This window comes from Nothoprocta perdicaria, unplaced genomic scaffold, assembly GCF_003342845.1.
Source record: "Nothoprocta perdicaria isolate Ctin4 unplaced genomic scaffold, notPer1 scaffold_111, whole genome shotgun sequence".
Classification (NCBI taxonomy): Eukaryota; Metazoa; Chordata; class Aves; order Tinamiformes; family Tinamidae; genus Nothoprocta; species Nothoprocta perdicaria.
This window is the reverse complement of record NW_020454217.1, coordinates 2,209,401-2,227,837: the sequence shown is the minus strand read 5'-3', so window position 1 is coordinate 2,227,837 and position 18,437 is coordinate 2,209,401. Positions and strand designations below refer to the sequence as shown.

The window sequence follows — 18,437 nt, the reverse complement described above, 5'->3', positions numbered from 1 at the left end:
GTCTGCTTTTAATTCTGACAATCGGGTCCTCAGCTTTCTGGGGTATGGTTTGCTACTATAGCATAAAACAAGTTAGCATTGCTGCCAGCAATGCCTAGAGTTTTCATGTAATTTTAAGGGACTATTGGCTATAGAATAGCTGCTGAAGTGCTCTAGTGCCATACACGCACTCACAGAAGTTTACAAACACGTTACCTACCTGTCTTTTGAATAGGTGAAGAGTTTTTAAAATAACACCTGCATAATTTCCATTTCAATTCCACATTTTATGCCACAACTGTTACTTTTCCCCGTGACAGATATATTCTCTTTCACTTCCAGTTAGCAGAGGCTGCGCTGGCACCGCGCATGCCAGCACCATCTGGCCCCATCTCCTTCCAGAGGAGCTAAGAAACTGTTGTTCATGCAAGTCAAGGGTCCAGGTGGCCTCTGCAGCCTGATAAACAGGACTGGGTTGTTACCCTGAGTGATGACATGGGACTAGTTTGCAGATACGTCTCAAAATCTGGACCTGAAGGCACTTAGGTCTGCTTTTTGATTTAAGTTGCTGCCAGAGTAATTTGCTTGCATAAGTAGAAGAGTGTCCAGAGGCTAATAAGTAATTTTTACCAAAATTGTTTTGTTCTTCATTGAAAGACAATCGCACTAGTCACCAGCAGCCTCCTCCCATCAACAAACCTCTCCCAACCATGCCCAGTCCTGCCGCGTCCAGACCAAAGAAGCCATCCAAGCCAGCGCTGCCAGTGCAGTCTACTGCTCCAAAACCAAAAATACCACCAAAGCCGAAGGAGTGCCACGATGATGAGGTAACATTCATGGATAGATAGACTTGTTTCAATGGTTTAAATGAATGGTGGCCCTGAAGAAATCATGAGGTAGAGCAGACAGCAGTTCCACGTGCTGGCTTCCATACCAGCCTATCTGTCCACAGCTCCAATCATTTCTTGGCTCACAAGCAATAAGCTGCAAGTACCAGGGTAATTCCTAGTTGATATTTGCTTGCTTCAAGTGTCTGTGGAAGTCATTTGGAGCACAGAATAATTCCTGCTCATATCCATAGCAAGCTGCAGGCCATAGAGACCTTTACTCTTACAGCACAAATGAAGGGAAAGGAGGGCCTCTATCCACCAGGCTGTAACTGGGGTTATTTAGTGAAGGGCTTTCAGTTTCAGAGAATCCCATCCACATGGTGTGATAAGTGTCTGAGATAGCAGGCCCTGTGACAGGGCAGCTGTCATGAGCTGCTGCTCGCGCTTCGTTCCCAGCCCTTGTTTGAGGTGAGGCAGACTTAACCAGTTGACTCCTGTCCTATGTTCCTCACAGGACAACTACATTGTGCCGGTGGACGACGACGACAACTACATCGAACCCACGGAAAGCACCACGTCACCGCCTACGAGGCGTGAGTTTTAATCATATAAGCTGATAACTGTTTATTATAGTGCTAAAAATAGGTGGAATTGATGCCTATTTGTAGGGTTCAAAGAGAGGAAGTGCAGCTGCTGAAGGGAATACAGCCTGCAAGGGAGTTGCCTCTCTGTCCGTGACAGGACAGACCGAATTATCTTTCAGAGCCATGTTTAATTCCTACCTCTCTCATTCAGCTATTTTAAAGTTCAGCCCAGGTTCACCCAGGATATTTTTCATGGCGTGAGACCTTTCTCATTCGTGAGCGCTGCAGAAATATAATTCTGTTTTCTGAGCCTTTTTAGGCTTTCCTAAAGCCTAATAGTAAATAGAAAAATAGAGTATTTTTTTAATATCACTCCAAAGTGTATTTAGCTGGAGAATGAAAATACAGTCCTAGAGTGAAAAATGGAGAAGTGTATGTAGCTCTGCTCTCTGACATTACTGACAGCATTGGATCTAGTCAGCAAGGCAAGAACACTGTGATGGTTTTACTTCTAAAACAAGAGCTTTTGCTCTGCCTTAGTTGACTTCTCAAGGTCACCCAAGGAGTAGGCTCTCACTAGGATCTTAATAAATGTTACTTTAAAAAAAATGCTCTTATGTAAACATACCCATGGATGGATGAGTGTACACACATATCCATATGTACACATATCTCTTTCTAGCTCCTGTGAACAGATTTGTGAAGCCAACAACGAAGTCAACTTTCCCCACCTCTGCAAAGCCTTCTCTTCCTTCTGACACACAAGGTAGGTGGATTTTGTATTGCTGCTAAAATAACATAGTCCAACAATGAATGGTATTGAATTACACTCTATGCATTCAAAATAGAGAGCATATGACATCCTTCTGCAAAATAAAGTATGCTCCCCGAGGTATTTTTGTTTTGTAGCAGGTTTTTCGCTGAGCTTTAACAGTAAATCTGTTTTAATAATGAATAAATCTGGAACAAGCCATTTGCCCCAAACTACGTTATTTTTCATCTTCTGCTCTAGAAAAAGAACTCAAGTGGATCAATATAACTAAAATAATTACAAGAGCCAGTATGTTGTTAATCTCCTTACCCTGTAGGAACCAACACTCGGTATTTTAAAATCACATCAAGTTTCAGTCTTTATGAAATTTTGTATAAAACTGCTGTTTTGCACACCCAGCATAACAGCGTTCCGGTTTGTAAGTTCTTTAAGAAGCAGTTATTTGGGAAAAGAAACAAAAGCTTTTGAAAGTGCAGATCTAATTGCTTAATCTTTTAGCTGCTCTATTTCCTCATCATGGTACTAGCTTCTTGGCAAGTAACCTTTGCAAACCGGTAACTCGGTTCTTCAACAGGCTGTGCTTATTCACTAGTGAGGTGTTTGACTTTCAAGTCATAAACTAAAACGTTTTTTTTCTCATTGACTTAGTTTTGTCATATGCTTTTAAGACATTTTAATACCCTTTCTATCTTGTGTAAATCAGATTTTGACCAACAACCCTCCCTTGACAGAATTGGCACCAAAAAAAAAGTAAAACGCCTCCCCCTAGTGGGTGCCTAAGCCCTTCTCAGCACAGCAAACACAACAAAGCCCGACCTAAAATTTATTGTAGTTCAGTTTTCATTGAGGAAAATAGACATAGATGAGGATGCTAGTGATTTTTGGCTTTTAACATCCATTAATTAAAATATATGTGTGAGATGGAGCTCAAGGATGGACACTAGCAAGGCAAAAGAGTTGATTTGGATTTGATTCCCTTAATGGGGTGGGAGGAGTTCCTATTGAAAGAATATGGGTGCAGCTCCCTTGCAGTTTAGGGTCTGTGAAATTTCACCAGCTGGGCAGAATTGAGCTTTAGGGGCCCTCTCTAAATTATTTTTCCAGAAGTAAAAGGACAATTGATATAAAATCAAACTAGTTTCCCTGCTAAGGAACCCCATGCTGCATTTTGTTATCCAACGCTTTTTTTTTTTCTTCTCTCCCTATCCTATAGAAGTCTATGAGGTTCCTGAAGAAGAGGTAAGGCCACTATGCCTTTTATGGCTCATGCTCCTCTCTGTCTATGAGGAAAAATATAAATGTGATTGGATAGGACGAGGGGAAAAAGATTACCAAAACTTCCAAGGGGGAAAACGAGGAAAAATCTCTGCACCTAGAATTTAATGGCAGAACAGAATAAACGGGGAAGGTTTGGCTTTTCCTAGTCCTGTGTAATAGTGGTCAGTCTGGGAAGCAGCAGCCTAAGTGAGAAGCACAAGAGCAGCCAAAGGAATGATGACACTTCTGACACAGTCATTTTCCTCCTGCTTGCACTGGTGACATGACACATGGTCTAGCAATGCCCTAAGAATGTCCCATTTTTGTGTTCAGGTGTAGACTTCTACAGCTCTGCCTAGTAATCTGCACCAAGATACAGGATAGGCTGAAAGTCAGCTCTAGTAAACCTGAGTTACTATGTTGACAAAAATGTGGTCATATGGATGTATTTTATGAAATGTTAGGATAACCAAATAATTTGGTGTGCTTTCTCTTAAAGGAAAAACCATCACCATCACCAGTAAACAGGTAATCCATTGCTATGAATATTTGTGTATTACTTGAAATGCATATTGGCATTACTTGAAATTTGTCAGGAAAACATTCTCATCTATAATAATACAATTCAAAATAATGTAATTCATTTCTCTGTTAATTTTACTAAAACCAGAGTCATACATATGTATATATTTATCTCTCTTAAAGATATTTTTAGGATTTTGGAGGGGATGGGGAGATTTTTTTAACCATTATTTTTTAATAAAATTTTCCTTTCTGAATTCTTGTTTTGTTTCTAGGTTCACTAAGCCACTTCCTTCTACACCCACTCAGAATGCAGAGCACTCCCACATGCTCAACATGTCTCCAAAGCTGGATACTTCCAGGTGAATCAAAAGCAGCTCATGTCAATAACTAACAAGAACGGGGACAAACCCCTCTCTTTACTGTGCGCCCTTCAGACCACGAATGTTGTCAGGACACGTGAACAGAACAAGCTGGAGATGTTGGGACAAGTTTAAAATGAAAGTTTTGGCTTCCTTGTCAATTTCCGTACTTGATTTAGTATGTTATGTAGTATAATTAGTATTATTAGTATTAAAACCTCTCTGCAAGCCAATCTCAAGTCCTCTTATTGGCCTCTGTATTCCCTGCGAACATCCCTTGGCCCTTGCAGATGAGGTAGAGGAGAGCTGGCAAAGAAGCTGGACATGGCTGGTATAAATTGGTGGTATAAATTAACAAGTTATATTCCAACTCTCTGGAGGAAAAGAGGCAAAGGAAACTGGAGAGTGCAGCTTGTTTCACAGCCGCCCAGGAGTGTGGCTGCTTGGTAATCTCCAGGCATCACCGTGCAAAATACTCCACGTGCCCAGGAGGAGCAGGCGGCTCCGTAAGGCTGCGTCGCGAGGGGCGTCCAGGGAGCCCTGGGCAGTCCCGGGACAGCCGAGGTCCGGGCCAGAGGCTCCTCAACGAGAGCCCCGCGCTGCGGGCAAGGAGTGGTCCCAAGCCTATGCCACAGCTACTGCAGACCTCGTCTGCTCGAGATGGTGAAATACATATTTGAGCCAATAATAATAATAAAAAAAACCCTCAGTTTAACCTATTCTGTTTATTTTCCAGAAATATTGTGCCTCTTCCCAGAAATCGTCTCCATCCAAAAGCAGTGAGTAACTAATGTGCCACTCTAGGAAAACCTGCCAAGCTTTTCCAATATCTGTGTTATAGCTAGATGTTTTCTATTATCTGGATTGGATAACAGGAACAAAGGACTACTTTGATTTTCAGGTTGATCTAACATTGAAATAGTGCTCTCTAATCTTTTGGGCCAAAGAAACATACTTAACATCTGTATGAAAACAAAACATTTCCAGAGTTCTATGAAAAAAATGAAATGGTTTAAGCAATAAGTCTAAAAACTGCTTGTACTAAAAAAAGCCAATGCCAATCCAAGAACCAGTAGCAATGCATGATCTTGCCCATCCTGAAGCATCGTCTTTCAGCCTCATTCGTATTTGGAGAATGAAGGATTCATTTTTAATTTATTTTTAATTTATTTGGATAATGAAGGATTAATTTTTAATTTTTATATATATCTTTTTTTAAATGCAAAATGCATCTTCCTATGACATCTCACACTGAGTAGTCTGAGTAAACAATACCACTTGAAAGTGCAGTCCACAAAGCAGTAATTATGAGTTTTGGATTTCCTATGGCTGTGCTAATCATCCTTTTTATCTCTGTCCTTGTCCTCAGTCTGTCCCCCTCGATATGCAAGAGCAAAGGTTTTTATGAAGCAAACTACTGGGAAATGCACCTAACTGAGCAGCAAATGAGCAAAAGCAAATACAGAAAGGTGGTTATTTTTTTCAGCCAGATTAGTTCCTTAAACTGCTCTGTACCACAGTTTCCCTAACGTGTACGAGCACAAGAGCGAGTGCACATCGAGAGCAAGTACCAAGCATGGAGGTGACAGTAACTGCATCAGCATCAGTGCCAAAAGCTACGTGCATCAAACTCTGCCCCAGCCTAGCTCCGAATTCTGGGTCTTTTGCAAAATTTTTACATTCCAGATCAGAAGTTAAATATCCACCAAAAGATCCTGCTGCAAAATTTGGGACCACCTTTCTCTAGACTATGTGAAATCCCAAGTTTATCATAATATCCAGAAATTTGCTAAAATATTTTTAATTCCCTGATGAAAACTGGTAAAAAGGATGATGAATATTATATGCATTCTCTACTAATATTTCTTAAAGATTAGAGTAGTTTGCCAAGAACAGATTATTTAGGCACCTTCTATTATATAATTATTTTTTTAATTGCTCCATGTAAGATCTAACACTTTTTTTTTCCTCCCCCATTTCAGGACCGTGAAGCAAATGATAATGAGGAAAGTAAGTATCCTGTTCTGAAGACATGGTGATAGGAGAGGGATTTGTTATAGTGAGTGAGATGGGTGACCTTAATACCGCACGCAGGGGAGTGTGTCGGTGGTTTTGATCCTTATCTGTCAGCAATGAGGGAGGCTACTCAACTGTTTTCTAGATTAACCAGCATGAGAATATGTCAAGAGGAACTTAAACCAATGGATACATTTTTGTGCTTTTATTACTTTAACGCTGAAATGGCTCTGCCATTGCAGCACGGGCTTTTAGCAAACATGCTATTTAGATATTGCTAATATTATATACTAAATATATTGTATAAATCTCTAGGTCATGGCTTCAATAGCACTCAGGAGTCCAGATTCCCCACCGGAGCAGCTCCTTCTCCATTACCCAGGGTCATGTGAGTAAAGAAAATACAAGCCCTACCTGGGGAGGGATGGGGTGAAATGCACTAGGAGCAGAATCCTATCCTTGCCTGTGGCGACCAGAATTGAGGAGAAACTTCTGCTTTTCATGACACACATCCCAACTGGGTAAAAACAAGCTGCGATCACTGCTGCTGTGCCATCCATGGCTATTCCTGCAGGAATACTGCTTGTATGGCGGAGCCATGGCCCCTCACTGCCTGCCCTGGGGGCAGATGCTCCCTGGTTTAATTTAGTGATTTACTGCTGCCATGGCCGTGCGTGCTGAGAGCTGCAGATAGCTGGGGTGGCTTCTCTTGCTTGAAACCTTTCCCTTCCACCAAAGTTGCCTTCTTAGGCTTTGGACAGAGCTTTATTTTACTATTGCTACCAGTCTCCATTAAAAGAACTCCATGTCCCCTTTGCCAAAAGCATCTTATGAGCCTGGTGCTTAGGTGCTAAAAGAATTACATGCTTCTGTTAAGTAACCATAGCCTATTTCTTTCCAATTTGCAGAAAGAAAACTTCAAATGCAGTAAGTCCAGCAGTAAGTTGATTTATAATTGCATAATTATGTGGTAATTTTACATGTAATTTTTCATTTTCTTGCAAGACTCAACTTGATCGTAAATATGGGTACAACATAAAGGCATGAAGAGAATAGGGAGAAAAGTGAAATCACAAAATATAAACTTATTACAGGCATTTGTGTGTCATTATATGAATGAAGCAGCAGTAGGAAAGCTCAGGTAGAAGGATGTATAGATTAAATAGATGTTTGGATATGATACTCCAGGATATAACAATGAATGGACAATACAAAGACTGACTAAAAGGGAGCACGGGCCAGTCAGAGGTATCAGCTGAAATCACCAGGGTCTGCCTATAGAGACTATGGATATATTAGGAGAATGACAGCTCAAAGGAGATGCAGGCTTTTACCAGAACTAGTTGCAAGTTTTTTCAATAATTTTTTCAAATGATGCAATATATCTCTAAAACCTCATGTAAGGGGGGGATTTTTTTTTTTTAAGTTCTGAAACTGGTAATTTATTTTAATTGTTTCAAAATGAAAATAAATGAAACTGAAAGGCTGGGACAGTTTCCTCTGTCAGCTAAACTGAATTTCCCCTTCAGTGAAGTGCTGAGACACCTAGCGGGCTGAGCTTGACCAAGAGGAGAATATTGCAGTTTTGACTGCAAAGTATTTAGGATGAACTTTTCATCTTGTGGACGTCTCAAACCAGAATGAATCATTTGTGAAAACATAAACTTCTCCTGGGGAGATTCCATTCATTTTACTAAACATTTGTCACAAGCTTTTACTTTTGTCCAACTCATGAACGCACACAAACTGGGATTCCTTCCAAAGCTGTTTTGCAAACTCCAGAGCTGTGTGATCATGCAACTAGAGGATAGTCCCAGAGTGGCTGTGTCTGTCTCCTAATGCCTCTGAGCTGCTCTCAATTCTAAATATAAACTGTTTAACCAACTGTTCAAATTATATGCCATTTAATATTTTATTTTCTTTTATTGCAGAAACCAGCTTTACCATCCAGAGAGGCCTTCGCTGTAAATGAAGGTAAATTATGTCCGCTACTGCGGGGAAAGTTGACATTCATGAGAATTTCATTTCCAGTTATTAAAAACATGAAACGAACCACATCACATTCAATTGATTCTCGGTTGTTGGAGGGTTTTTGGTTTCAGCAGCACAGAACTGGCCCTGGGCAGCCCGTGGCTCATTGTTCCCCAGCAGCAGTGAACCCAGCGCGGTTCCTGGCAGGGTATCCAGCTGTATCCAGCAGCATCGTGCCGCAAAGCGGGAAGGAGGAAGGGAGGGAAAGCGCCGGAGCATCGTCTCCCCTTGGATTCCTGATGGCGTTTGGGGCACGGCCGCTTGCCTGCAGGCTTAGTGGCTGCCACCAGGCAATAAGGAAAACAGCGGGATGGCACCCTGCCACATTTAATAAAAATCCCTAAAGTACCGGGCATCTCACACCGGGGACAATGTTTTTCCAAAGAAATCTTGACTCTGCAATTTGTTTCCCCCAAATTGCAGAGAAACCTACAGCAGCAGAGCGACGGCGAGCTTCCAGCCAGGAGCTTCCTCCTCCGCCCTTCCCAAGCGGCACCCCAAAGTAAATCCCTTTTCCTCCTCTTTCGAGTGGCTCTGCCTACCAGCCCCTACTGCTTGGTCTGCACCCAGCCGGGGGAGGCTCAGGGGGGCACTGGTTTCTGTAGCCTGCTCTTGGTGGGGACATGTTTTTGTTTTTTAAGGCACATTTCCTGAAGCCTCACAGGAGCAGTAAATTAAAAAAATGTGTCCAAATACTGTAACCATCACCAACAAGAATGGATGGGTATGTCCTCTAAATAGTTGATGGATAATATTTAAGCCAGATGTTTAAATTACTAATTGCCAGTATTAGTGGGAACTGGTTTTTATTTAATTATCTTTTAAATAGCTGTATCTATTCCTTATCTCTCGGTGGGCCAATGGGTGAGCTGGGCATGTCCCTTGCATATCTCCAAATACTCAATTCTTGTGTTCTCAGAACTAGAGAGATCTCCCCAGACTTTTCTGTAATCTTTTTATCTATTTCAGATCTTTGCCCCCAAAGCCTTCATCTCTGCCAAGTAAGTATAATTTGGATTTTGAATTAAGATGCGATTTAATATGTAAGTTCAAATTGATCTTTGAATTAAGATCATTTTCAGCTGCCTTGCCTATTCATTAGAAGCTAATATTTTTATATATATGCATATATATATTGCAGTCAGTCATGGTATGTTTATAATGGCAAATGGTAAGGCTCTTCTGTAAATAATACTTTCAAAGAGACATTTAAAAGTTTCAGTTCACAGTTCAAAACAAATTAAGTAATTTGTATATGAACTCACTTCCACAGAGAAGTGTAAATTAGATCTCCTATTTATCTAGTCTCTGTTTAGCGGACAGACATTTGACCTTCCTATCAGTTCTTTCCCGCGTGTGTTTGTGTCTGAATTTATCTTTTTTAATGTACCAGGATGATGAGAACTGCACGTAGTTTGAATGTGGCCTAGCTTATACTTTGTACCCTGTCATTGCTACTTCCCCAGAGTTCCTGCAAATATTTGCTTGATGTGTGTTGCAGTTACAGCTCCTTTTGCACTGTAGAATCCTGGTCCCTGCTCTTGTGATGGGCTGATGCTCCTAAGTTTGTCTGCTCCCATCACATACAACTGAATTTTGTGCTCTATCTATTACTTTTCTCTTTGAGGTCATCTAGTACTAACCAATACTCTGATAAGCTGATTTCATTAACCCACCATCATTTTATGTCTGGTTCCTAGCAACTTTATCACAGATGCAACTGGTCCCAATCCGCAAAGTGTTTTCAGCAGAATCTGCTGGCTCTTCCTTATTACCACACAAGTCTTGCACTAACATTTATTTTCTTCCTTAAAATCACTAATTTCCCATATGGCGCATTATCAAATGTTCTATCAAAGTCCACAGTGAGTACAATATTTCCTTTTCACAGAAATTGGGTGTTTTTACAAAAGAGTGATTAGAATTAGTCCGATTTGATCTATTTAGGCAAATGTCAGTCTTTATCCTGCTGCTTTTCTCTCCACATGTTAAAATATTCTTTCTTTCAAATTCTTTTCTAGGGCCTTGTGTTCTGTTGATTCATACAAAAAGGCCTGTAGCTGTTCAGGTCACTTTTTCCATTTTGTTAAATATAGCTATTATGTTTGGTATTCTTCAGCCTGACTTGAAATTTATTTACAATAATTGCTACCATCCCAGTAATTTCTTGTGCCAGTTTTTCAGATTTTTGGAATAAAGATTAGCTGGGCCTGCCAGTTCAAGTGCACTAAACTTCCACAGTTTTGCTTCCAACTTGGTTGTGGAAATTTCCATTCCTGCACCAGAACTCCTATTAATTTAGTACCTAGATTATCTTTAAACTCATTGCAACTCTTACTGCAGACAGTCCCATTTTCTCCTTTCATTTTTGCATGGCTAAGGAGCCTCTTATTCATTTTCTCTGTAAAGTCAAACTCAGTTTGACTTCTGCCAGTTCTTAATACATACAATGGAATTGTCAGCTACAGTTTTTGCAGCCAGTTAGGCAAAATCTCTCAGGAAAACAATTCTTAGCAGCCACCTCCAAATGATTATTCATTCACCAAGAGCTGGAACTGCTCCTAACAACTCTCATCCTATATAACTACTTGGAATATACTTCTTCCAGATAACTACTCCAGTAGTTATCTACTCCTAAACTAGAAAATCTGCTCCACACAGAAGCCTCTGAGCTCCTCTGAATCATTATGTAATGGCTGTAATACTCTTGTTGCTTTCAGAAACCAAATTATAAATCAGAGATGTATTAGTGACTTTTTTAGTAAAGCAGTCTGCAAAGAATCCTATCCAGGAATAGGTGAGCACTAACAATACTAATAGCATTTTTTTTCCAATAAGTAAAACATAGGAAATACAGCCTTCCATCTTGATAATTCCAACACTCAGCTTTTTATAGAAATCTGCTCTTTAATAGTAGAGATTTCTCTACCTGAAAGCCTCATGGCTTTCAGCCATGATAGCTATATTCTACGATGCTTTGTTTTCACAATATTGCATGTTTTCTCCTGTGTTCTGTTCTTTTCATACTTCATAGTCTCTCCTACTAGTGCTGCTTCTCTGTTTTGCTGTCTAGGTTTCTTGTATACGTGTACAAGCAATTCATTTGGATAAAATAAGTGATTGGTTTACATGACTTCCTTGCCTATATGGCTACCTCTCATATTAGAGTGCTTTTCATGTTGTCTTCTTGAGTTTTCTTTACTCATAGCTATATTCTGATTTGCTTGGGATTGTTTTTATCCTTGCGTACTAAATATAGCTTTGGAAATAACTTGGTTAATAGCTTAACTATTTCTTTATATATAAGGATCTTCTTGTGAGCAGACAAGGCACTCGCATAGGGTCCATGCAAGTAGAGCTCTCGAATGATTCCACAGATAAAATGTGCCCAGATCTTTCAAAATGATCACAGCAAAACTTAATGTACTTTTAAAACTTACATGTTGTTTTCTCTTCTTTTCTAGAAGTGCCAGAAGCTGCAAACCGTTCTCTGGGTGCTTCCCCTCGCCACAGTTGTTCATCAGTTTCAAGTACTGCAGACCAGGTATAACATTAGCTAAAGGCAATTCAAGATAAAGTGTTCTAATCCTTTAGTTTACTTAAAATAGTATTTCCCCTCCTAAGGCAGACTCCTTTGCTGAGGCCACACACATTCCATTTTCCCTTTATATAAAGACTTTGGCCCCTTCTGCAGCGGAAACTTTATTTATGGCACAAATAATCTAAAAGTCTGCTTTCATCCAAAATGTTTTAGCACATATAGGAGAGTTTCAATAAACTGCAGAGAAAAAAAAAAAAAGCTCATTTTAAACAAAAACTGAAAAAGCTTCTCAGTTTAGTTTTTCAGATCTTTCCAAATTCCTAGCTCATGGTACTCGGCCATCATTTGGTACAAGGAACTTGTAGTTTAGTAAATTTAGTCTTGCCCTTGAGACTGCTTTTAATTGCTGCCTTTTTTTCTATTTATAGCTATACTTTTTTGTCTGCTAGGGTCCTGAAAAACAAATTGTACCAAGCAGATACAGTGAAACCATCTACAGCTCTAGCATTAGCTTGTGCTGATGAGATGTGCTAAGAAATTCCAGCAGCTTTTTGAAGGAAAAGGAGGCAGCTCCTCTGTGTATCCCAACCTGGCAGAATGCAATTGCAAACACTGCCCTTTTAGTGTTGTTTGGGGTGTCAGCAAAGCTGAGAAGGGGGAGCCACTGCTGATCTTCCTTCTCTGGGGAGTCTGTGATGCTTCCCCTTCACTGGTCTATTCCTTTCTGCTCCCTTAAATGGACTTCTTCCCATTGCAGCTAACACTAAGGTAGTTTTATGAACATTTCCTATGTTTTGTTCCATAAGCATTAAGATTATTCATCTAAGCATTATGTAAAGCTATTTTCATTTCTATACTGTATTCTTTATTCCTCTTTTGGACAAAGGGAGACCACAAGACACAGGAAGCCGTCCTTATTAGCCTGGTAGTCACAAATATGGTAAAAATAGTTCTGTTGAGTGCAACACAAAAGCTCTGTTCTGCAGAGCCAGTGACACCCCGTGTCCAAAAGGCTGCCATGGCCAAGATAATACACCAGCGAGGAACACAAAGGCCTAGCAGTTCTGGAACAACTTTAACAGTATGTCACACTGGATATTATAAAAATTGCTTTCAAATAAACAATCTGGTAGACACAAAAATAAACGGCCCATAACAATTATATTTACGGCTTTTATGCAACACCCATAGGCAACCCCAGAGCCTTAAAACATCCATTTTGTTAGAAATGAAAAATAGCTGTTGAAGTTGGCACCATTTCCCACCAGTTATAAGGGTGCAGCAGTACTGCCATTTGCTGCACTACTCCAGTGCTCCCAGGCTCTTACCTGCTGGCTGCCCTGCAGCAGCAATCTGCGCCTCGCGTTTACCTCAGCGATGGGGCCAGGCAGCAGGAAGGTTCAGGGCAGCTCATTCCTTCCTGCTAGCTGGACAAAGGCAGGTTCACCACACACATTCCCATAGTAGCAGAGCACCTCGTGTACTCGCAATTCATCTCATCCTGTTCCAAGGAGAGAGATGCTGAAGGACTTGGGGGGTAAAGTTATGTGATGCGGCTTGAGCCAGTGCGAGAGTTTCAGGCCCACAAAGCTCTGCGCTCTCCTTGCTGCCTCCCGCTCCCAGCCATGTGCTTCCATCTGGCCGTCTGAGCAGGTGATGAGCAGAGCCTGCTCGTTAAGCTCGTAAACCCACCTGGCAGGCAAACATGAAGGGGGAGGGGGAAAAGGTAGCATGGTTTTCCATGATTACCTGAGCAAACTGTTTCATTTTGGGGTTATAGAGTCTAGTTTCTTGTTTCTGACTTTTCTTTATAGTCTTATGGCAGATCTTTTCTCCTCTACCTTTCTAATCTCACCCTCTGCACCCTACCCCTAAACTCTACTTTTGTACCCAAACATACACCCAAAAAAATCATCATCTTCCCCAGTTTTCTACTGTATCCTATTATATCCAACTCATAATCTTATCGCATTTACTTTCCCTTCTCTTCATCTTTATGCTTATCATGCTCCCAGACCTGTTATCTTCTAATGTAGAATCCGCCTATCTTTGAGCCACCAATCTTCCTGCTTTGAATCTTTACCCAGCCTCATGTCCCTATGATGAAGATCTTTGCCCAGTGCTCTTTCCTGGAAGAACAGGTTCTGGAAAGGTCTAGCCGCTGTAGACCTTGCCAAGCATCAGTGAACAGATCAGGGTAATCTTGGTGAGGTGTTGACAGGGGAGCACAGAAAGGAGATACCCTGGAGGTATGTTATAAAATTTTATATCAGTCCCTCTGCATTCTGTTACAGATGTGATCTTTGTCCCAAGATAAACATGAGGTATTGCACATCCATCACCTCTGTTTTGACACACTAGGTTTTTTCTGTACTGCCTCTATCAATGGAAACCATGAGGTCATGGCAAACACCTCTCTGAATTCTGTTTCTTAAAGTGTTTTGCCTCCTTCAGTCATCATTATCTAGTTGTAAATCTGCTATAGGCCAAGTTATTTTATTATTACTCTTACTATTATTTTATTTTACAAGCACTGTTTCATAGCACTATCGAATGATGTCAAGTAACTCTTTCTCTCGCTAGGATGCTGGTGTTCTCAGTAAAGCATGGTATGCTGCTACCTGTGACCGAAAAACAGCAGAGGATGCATTGTACCGGTCAAATAAGGTATTCGGACTTGCCAACTTCTATTTTTCTTGACAACTGGATATATTCTAAGAATATGAGTTGTATGTTGAACAGGTCAGAGTACTACCTCATGCAGATACTGTTAAGCAAGAAATTACTGTGGTGAAACTCTTTTATCTTCTATCCTTTCCATCAACTACCAGTGTCCAATGTTTGAAACTGTTGGGGGAAAAATACTAAATAGATATTTCTTTTCCTTTTTTTTAGGATGGATCTTTCTTAATAAGGAAGAGTTCTGGACAGGACTCAAGACAACCATACACGCTGGTTGTGTTTTACAACAGAAGGGTGTACAACATCCCGGTACGATTCATTGAATCTACACGGCAGTATGCACTGGGCAGAGAGAAAACTGGTGAAGAGGTGAGAGGTGGCAGGGAGGTTGGTGTGGGTAGGTTTGTTTGTTATTTTTTTTCTCTCCACATTTACTCTTTTAATTATGTTGCCCTATAAGCAAAATTGCACTATGACCAGATGGATTCCTTATGCCTCAAGATAAAAATATGCCCTATATAGTAAAAGATTTACTAGGCTAATTAGACCAGCCAGTTCAATATTACCTACTGCTCATTGTAACTAATTAAAACCATAGATCTAGTTTAAAAATATACTCATATAACCATTTTGAGCAGTTATGAGGATCAGAAGTACATTAGTTATAAATTCTCCAGCCATTTCCAGTCTGTTGATGTGCTTACCTAGCTTCTAATTAATCTTCTTGGAAGGCTGCAAAGGCAGAACAGCTTTACACCAGTAACTTCCCAGAATAAAAAGTCATCACTGCTCCTTCCTTCAAACCTCCATCAATGAATACTTTTAATCCTATTTCCACATAAAGAAAATGTTAAACTCCACTTCCAGAGTATAAAAATTACTGCTTGGCTATTATATCACACAGATCATTATTCTGACAGCTGCCCAGAGATTTGGAGCTGAAATACCAATAAAAATTGGGTTTTATCATTGCACAGAGTAGTTTTTTCGAGGAAGTTAGAGGCTTCCCTGAGTCTAATTATCAGCCTCCTAGATAGTGTTTTGAGAATGCAGAACAAATAATAGGCTGGAGCTCATCTGGCCCTCAACAAAGCCTCAGGGGGAAAAAAAAGTGAGAGATACATGGGGAAAAAAAGTGACATATATATATATATTTATATATGTGTGTGTGTGTGTGTATATATATATATATATATTTGGCTGAAGACCAAAAGGTAAAGCACCAGAGCTTGCAGATTCAGAGCATTAATTCACAGCGACAAAAGGATTAAAAGCGCATAGCTGAAACAATTATCACTGCTAGCTGTCTGCACCAGGTTACTGCCAGACATCACTAGCCCTTTATCAGGCGGCTGAACCACAAATGAAGCCACAGTTTGCAGCTTGGTGTATTAGGGTAAGCTGAAAGAGGTGGCGGTTTAACATGCCAGGTTGCAACTTGTATGGTTCAGTTTGTGCATGCACCAACAACAAATGGAAAGGAGCGTGAGGTGAGACAGCTAGTGGCAATAATCTCTTCCACCGTCCAAACTTAACTGTGATTAAAATCAGGACTAAGTACAGGACTGGTGCTTTTACCAAGGTAGAGCATCTCACATGATAATGAAAGTCTGAAGTCCACCATCTTCAGCAGTGGCAGAACCAGAGGGAAAAGGTAATACAGTAATTACTGTCAGAGCATTAAAGGAAACTAACCCTACTAATTAATTTTTCTCTATCCAGCGCTTTGACAGTGTTGCTGAAATAGTAGAGAATCATCAGCGCACCTCCCTTGTCCTAATCGACAGCCAAAACAACACCAAAGACTCAACGAAACTGAAACATATTGTGAGAGTTTCATAGCTGAAATGCCATGGCCAAGCTTTTCTTAATCACTTTCCCAAATTTGTGGATCAGGTATTAAAGAAGATCATCCAAAATGACAGAGAATATTCTTTAACAACACCCACTAAGTAGCAAGAGATGCAGCTCATTAAGTTCAACCCCATGTCATCTTATCAGAAAAGCATTGCATTCAAGAAGCCACAGCAGGTTGTCTTATCTGCAGTTTGCATCTGAGAAGGGTTTTCAATGTTGCATCAACAGCTTCGTTACCGGAGCTCGGTTCCTCGACTGCTCTTTGAAGGCAGAGTTCCTGGAGGACATCTTCACTTTAGAACTGAGAATGCTTACGGTGACCTTCTACTTATTACCTTTACCACAGATCACAGCTTTCAGAAACCTCCTTGCAAAGTGCACAGCTCCAGGAGTTAGAGCAACTCAACCTGAGATACTACTGTGTACACGCTGAAACTAGCACTGTACTTCATGTGATTAAGGGAAAAGCTACCTGAACTTTTAAGATTAATGAACACACCTTGTCCTCTTCCTCAGCTTTACTTTCAGTGCTTCGTTAATAATATGTATGTGTTTATGGGTTTTTTGTATTTTCAATGTGAAAATAAATAAAAATGTTATGAAGTCAGTAATGTATGGAAGTACTGTAGGCTGACACTTCTTAGCATCTTTCCACAAAAAAAAAATGGTCAAGTCACTGTCTCCAATTTATCTGTAATGTTCATGTTTGTACAGGCTTGATCTCAAGCCTGTACAAAATTTTGTTATTATGAAATGTTTCTTTTAACATCTCTAGCATACAGGTTTGCCTTAAGAGCTATTAAGATCTGTTACCTTCTCTTCACCTTACTACTATTGAATGCCCAGGCCCGTTGCTTCCTTGCTAACCTACCTCAATCAATTCTTGCAGAATTACTTTTAACAGACAAAAAAAGCTGTAAGCCTGTTTTATCAAACTAGTTTACTTACTGTTCTATTACCGTGATCAAACTGTCATTTCCGGAAAGAATAAAGATTTAAAGAATGGGGCACATGGTGAAAACTAAACTGATGCTGTAGAAAGTTTAAATGGAGGGAACCATGGCTGGTAAAAGGTAAACAGTACAAAAATGAGAATTTTAGATTTATGCTTTACTGTCTTCTGAGAGCAAGTGCACCAATGAAAAATTGCTGAGGAAATGTTAATTAGGTCCTACTTAACCTAATACTTAGCTCAGAAGGTTTATTATTTCATGGGATGTGAAAACTCCTCAATCAAGACTTCTTCTAAAACTGATACTATATACATACGCTCTGGTCTTGATGTTCTGGCTCGGGCACTGTTCTCCAAGTACTTGTTCCTAGATCTTTAAAGCTGGCAGAAACCTACAGCTGTAGTCTCCAACTACTTCCACCTTGTGATTTTGAGCAATTACTTCTAAAAATAATGCAACTCTCAAACACTACATTGCTCACAGCTCGCCTACAACTACCATGATATGCTCCAGATAAAAATTCATCTTTCCCTTTTAGCAGTTTTCTGCCCTATTACATGGTGTCTTAAAATTTCATCAACAAAAGGAGGCAAGAATTTAATGGGCAATAGCTTTTCTGTCTACCTGATACAGAAATGAGAGTACAATGAGCACTGCCGATTATTCCTGTCACTGTTTTTCCATGAAAGCGGTCAGAACTTCGCAAAAATTCAAGCATTCAGGCGTGCAAGTTGCAAAACTGCATTCTTCCTTTGGCTTAAATCACCAACAGCAGGCAGAGATTTTGAGGAAAGGCTGTAAAAAAAAAAAAAAAAAAAAAAGTTAGATGACAACAGCCCTGGAACAAATGTTAAACACAAGTTTTTTGTTAAAATGTTGGAATTCTTGAAGTAGAAAAAAAAAGTTACTGATGATATAAAGAATACACAATGGGCTAGATTTTAGGCCTCCTTTAAGGTCACTTTATACAATCAGAAACACTGTACAGATAAGGACTAGGCCGCATCTATGTTTACACGTTCTTCTCAGAGGAAAAACATTTGTTGACCCT

At 40.1% G+C, this 18,437-nt stretch overlaps 1 protein-coding gene across 1 annotated transcript in view; it reads left to right on the top strand.

Annotated features, from left to right (window-relative positions):
• BLNK (B cell linker) overlaps positions 1-16,979 on the top strand; it is a 79,792-nt gene extending 62,813 nt beyond the window's left edge. Inside the window, exons 9-25 of the mRNA XM_026050985.1 lie at positions 637-806; positions 1,324-1,402; positions 2,076-2,159; positions 3,379-3,404; positions 3,922-3,950; positions 4,220-4,306; positions 5,043-5,085; positions 6,289-6,316; positions 6,638-6,710; positions 7,231-7,261; positions 8,254-8,296; positions 8,777-8,855; positions 9,323-9,354; positions 11,818-11,897; positions 14,478-14,561; positions 14,790-14,945; positions 16,299-16,979. Coding sequence (XP_025906770.1) covers positions 637-806; positions 1,324-1,402; positions 2,076-2,159; positions 3,379-3,404; positions 3,922-3,950; positions 4,220-4,306; positions 5,043-5,085; positions 6,289-6,316; positions 6,638-6,710; positions 7,231-7,261; positions 8,254-8,296; positions 8,777-8,855; positions 9,323-9,354; positions 11,818-11,897; positions 14,478-14,561; positions 14,790-14,945; positions 16,299-16,418 — 1,244 coding nt within the window. The 3' untranslated portion in view covers positions 16,419-16,979. The remainder of the gene's footprint in view (positions 1-636; positions 807-1,323; positions 1,403-2,075; positions 2,160-3,378; positions 3,405-3,921; positions 3,951-4,219; positions 4,307-5,042; positions 5,086-6,288; positions 6,317-6,637; positions 6,711-7,230; positions 7,262-8,253; positions 8,297-8,776; positions 8,856-9,322; positions 9,355-11,817; positions 11,898-14,477; positions 14,562-14,789; positions 14,946-16,298) is intronic.
• The last annotated feature ends 1,458 nt before the right edge of the window (positions 16,980-18,437 follow it).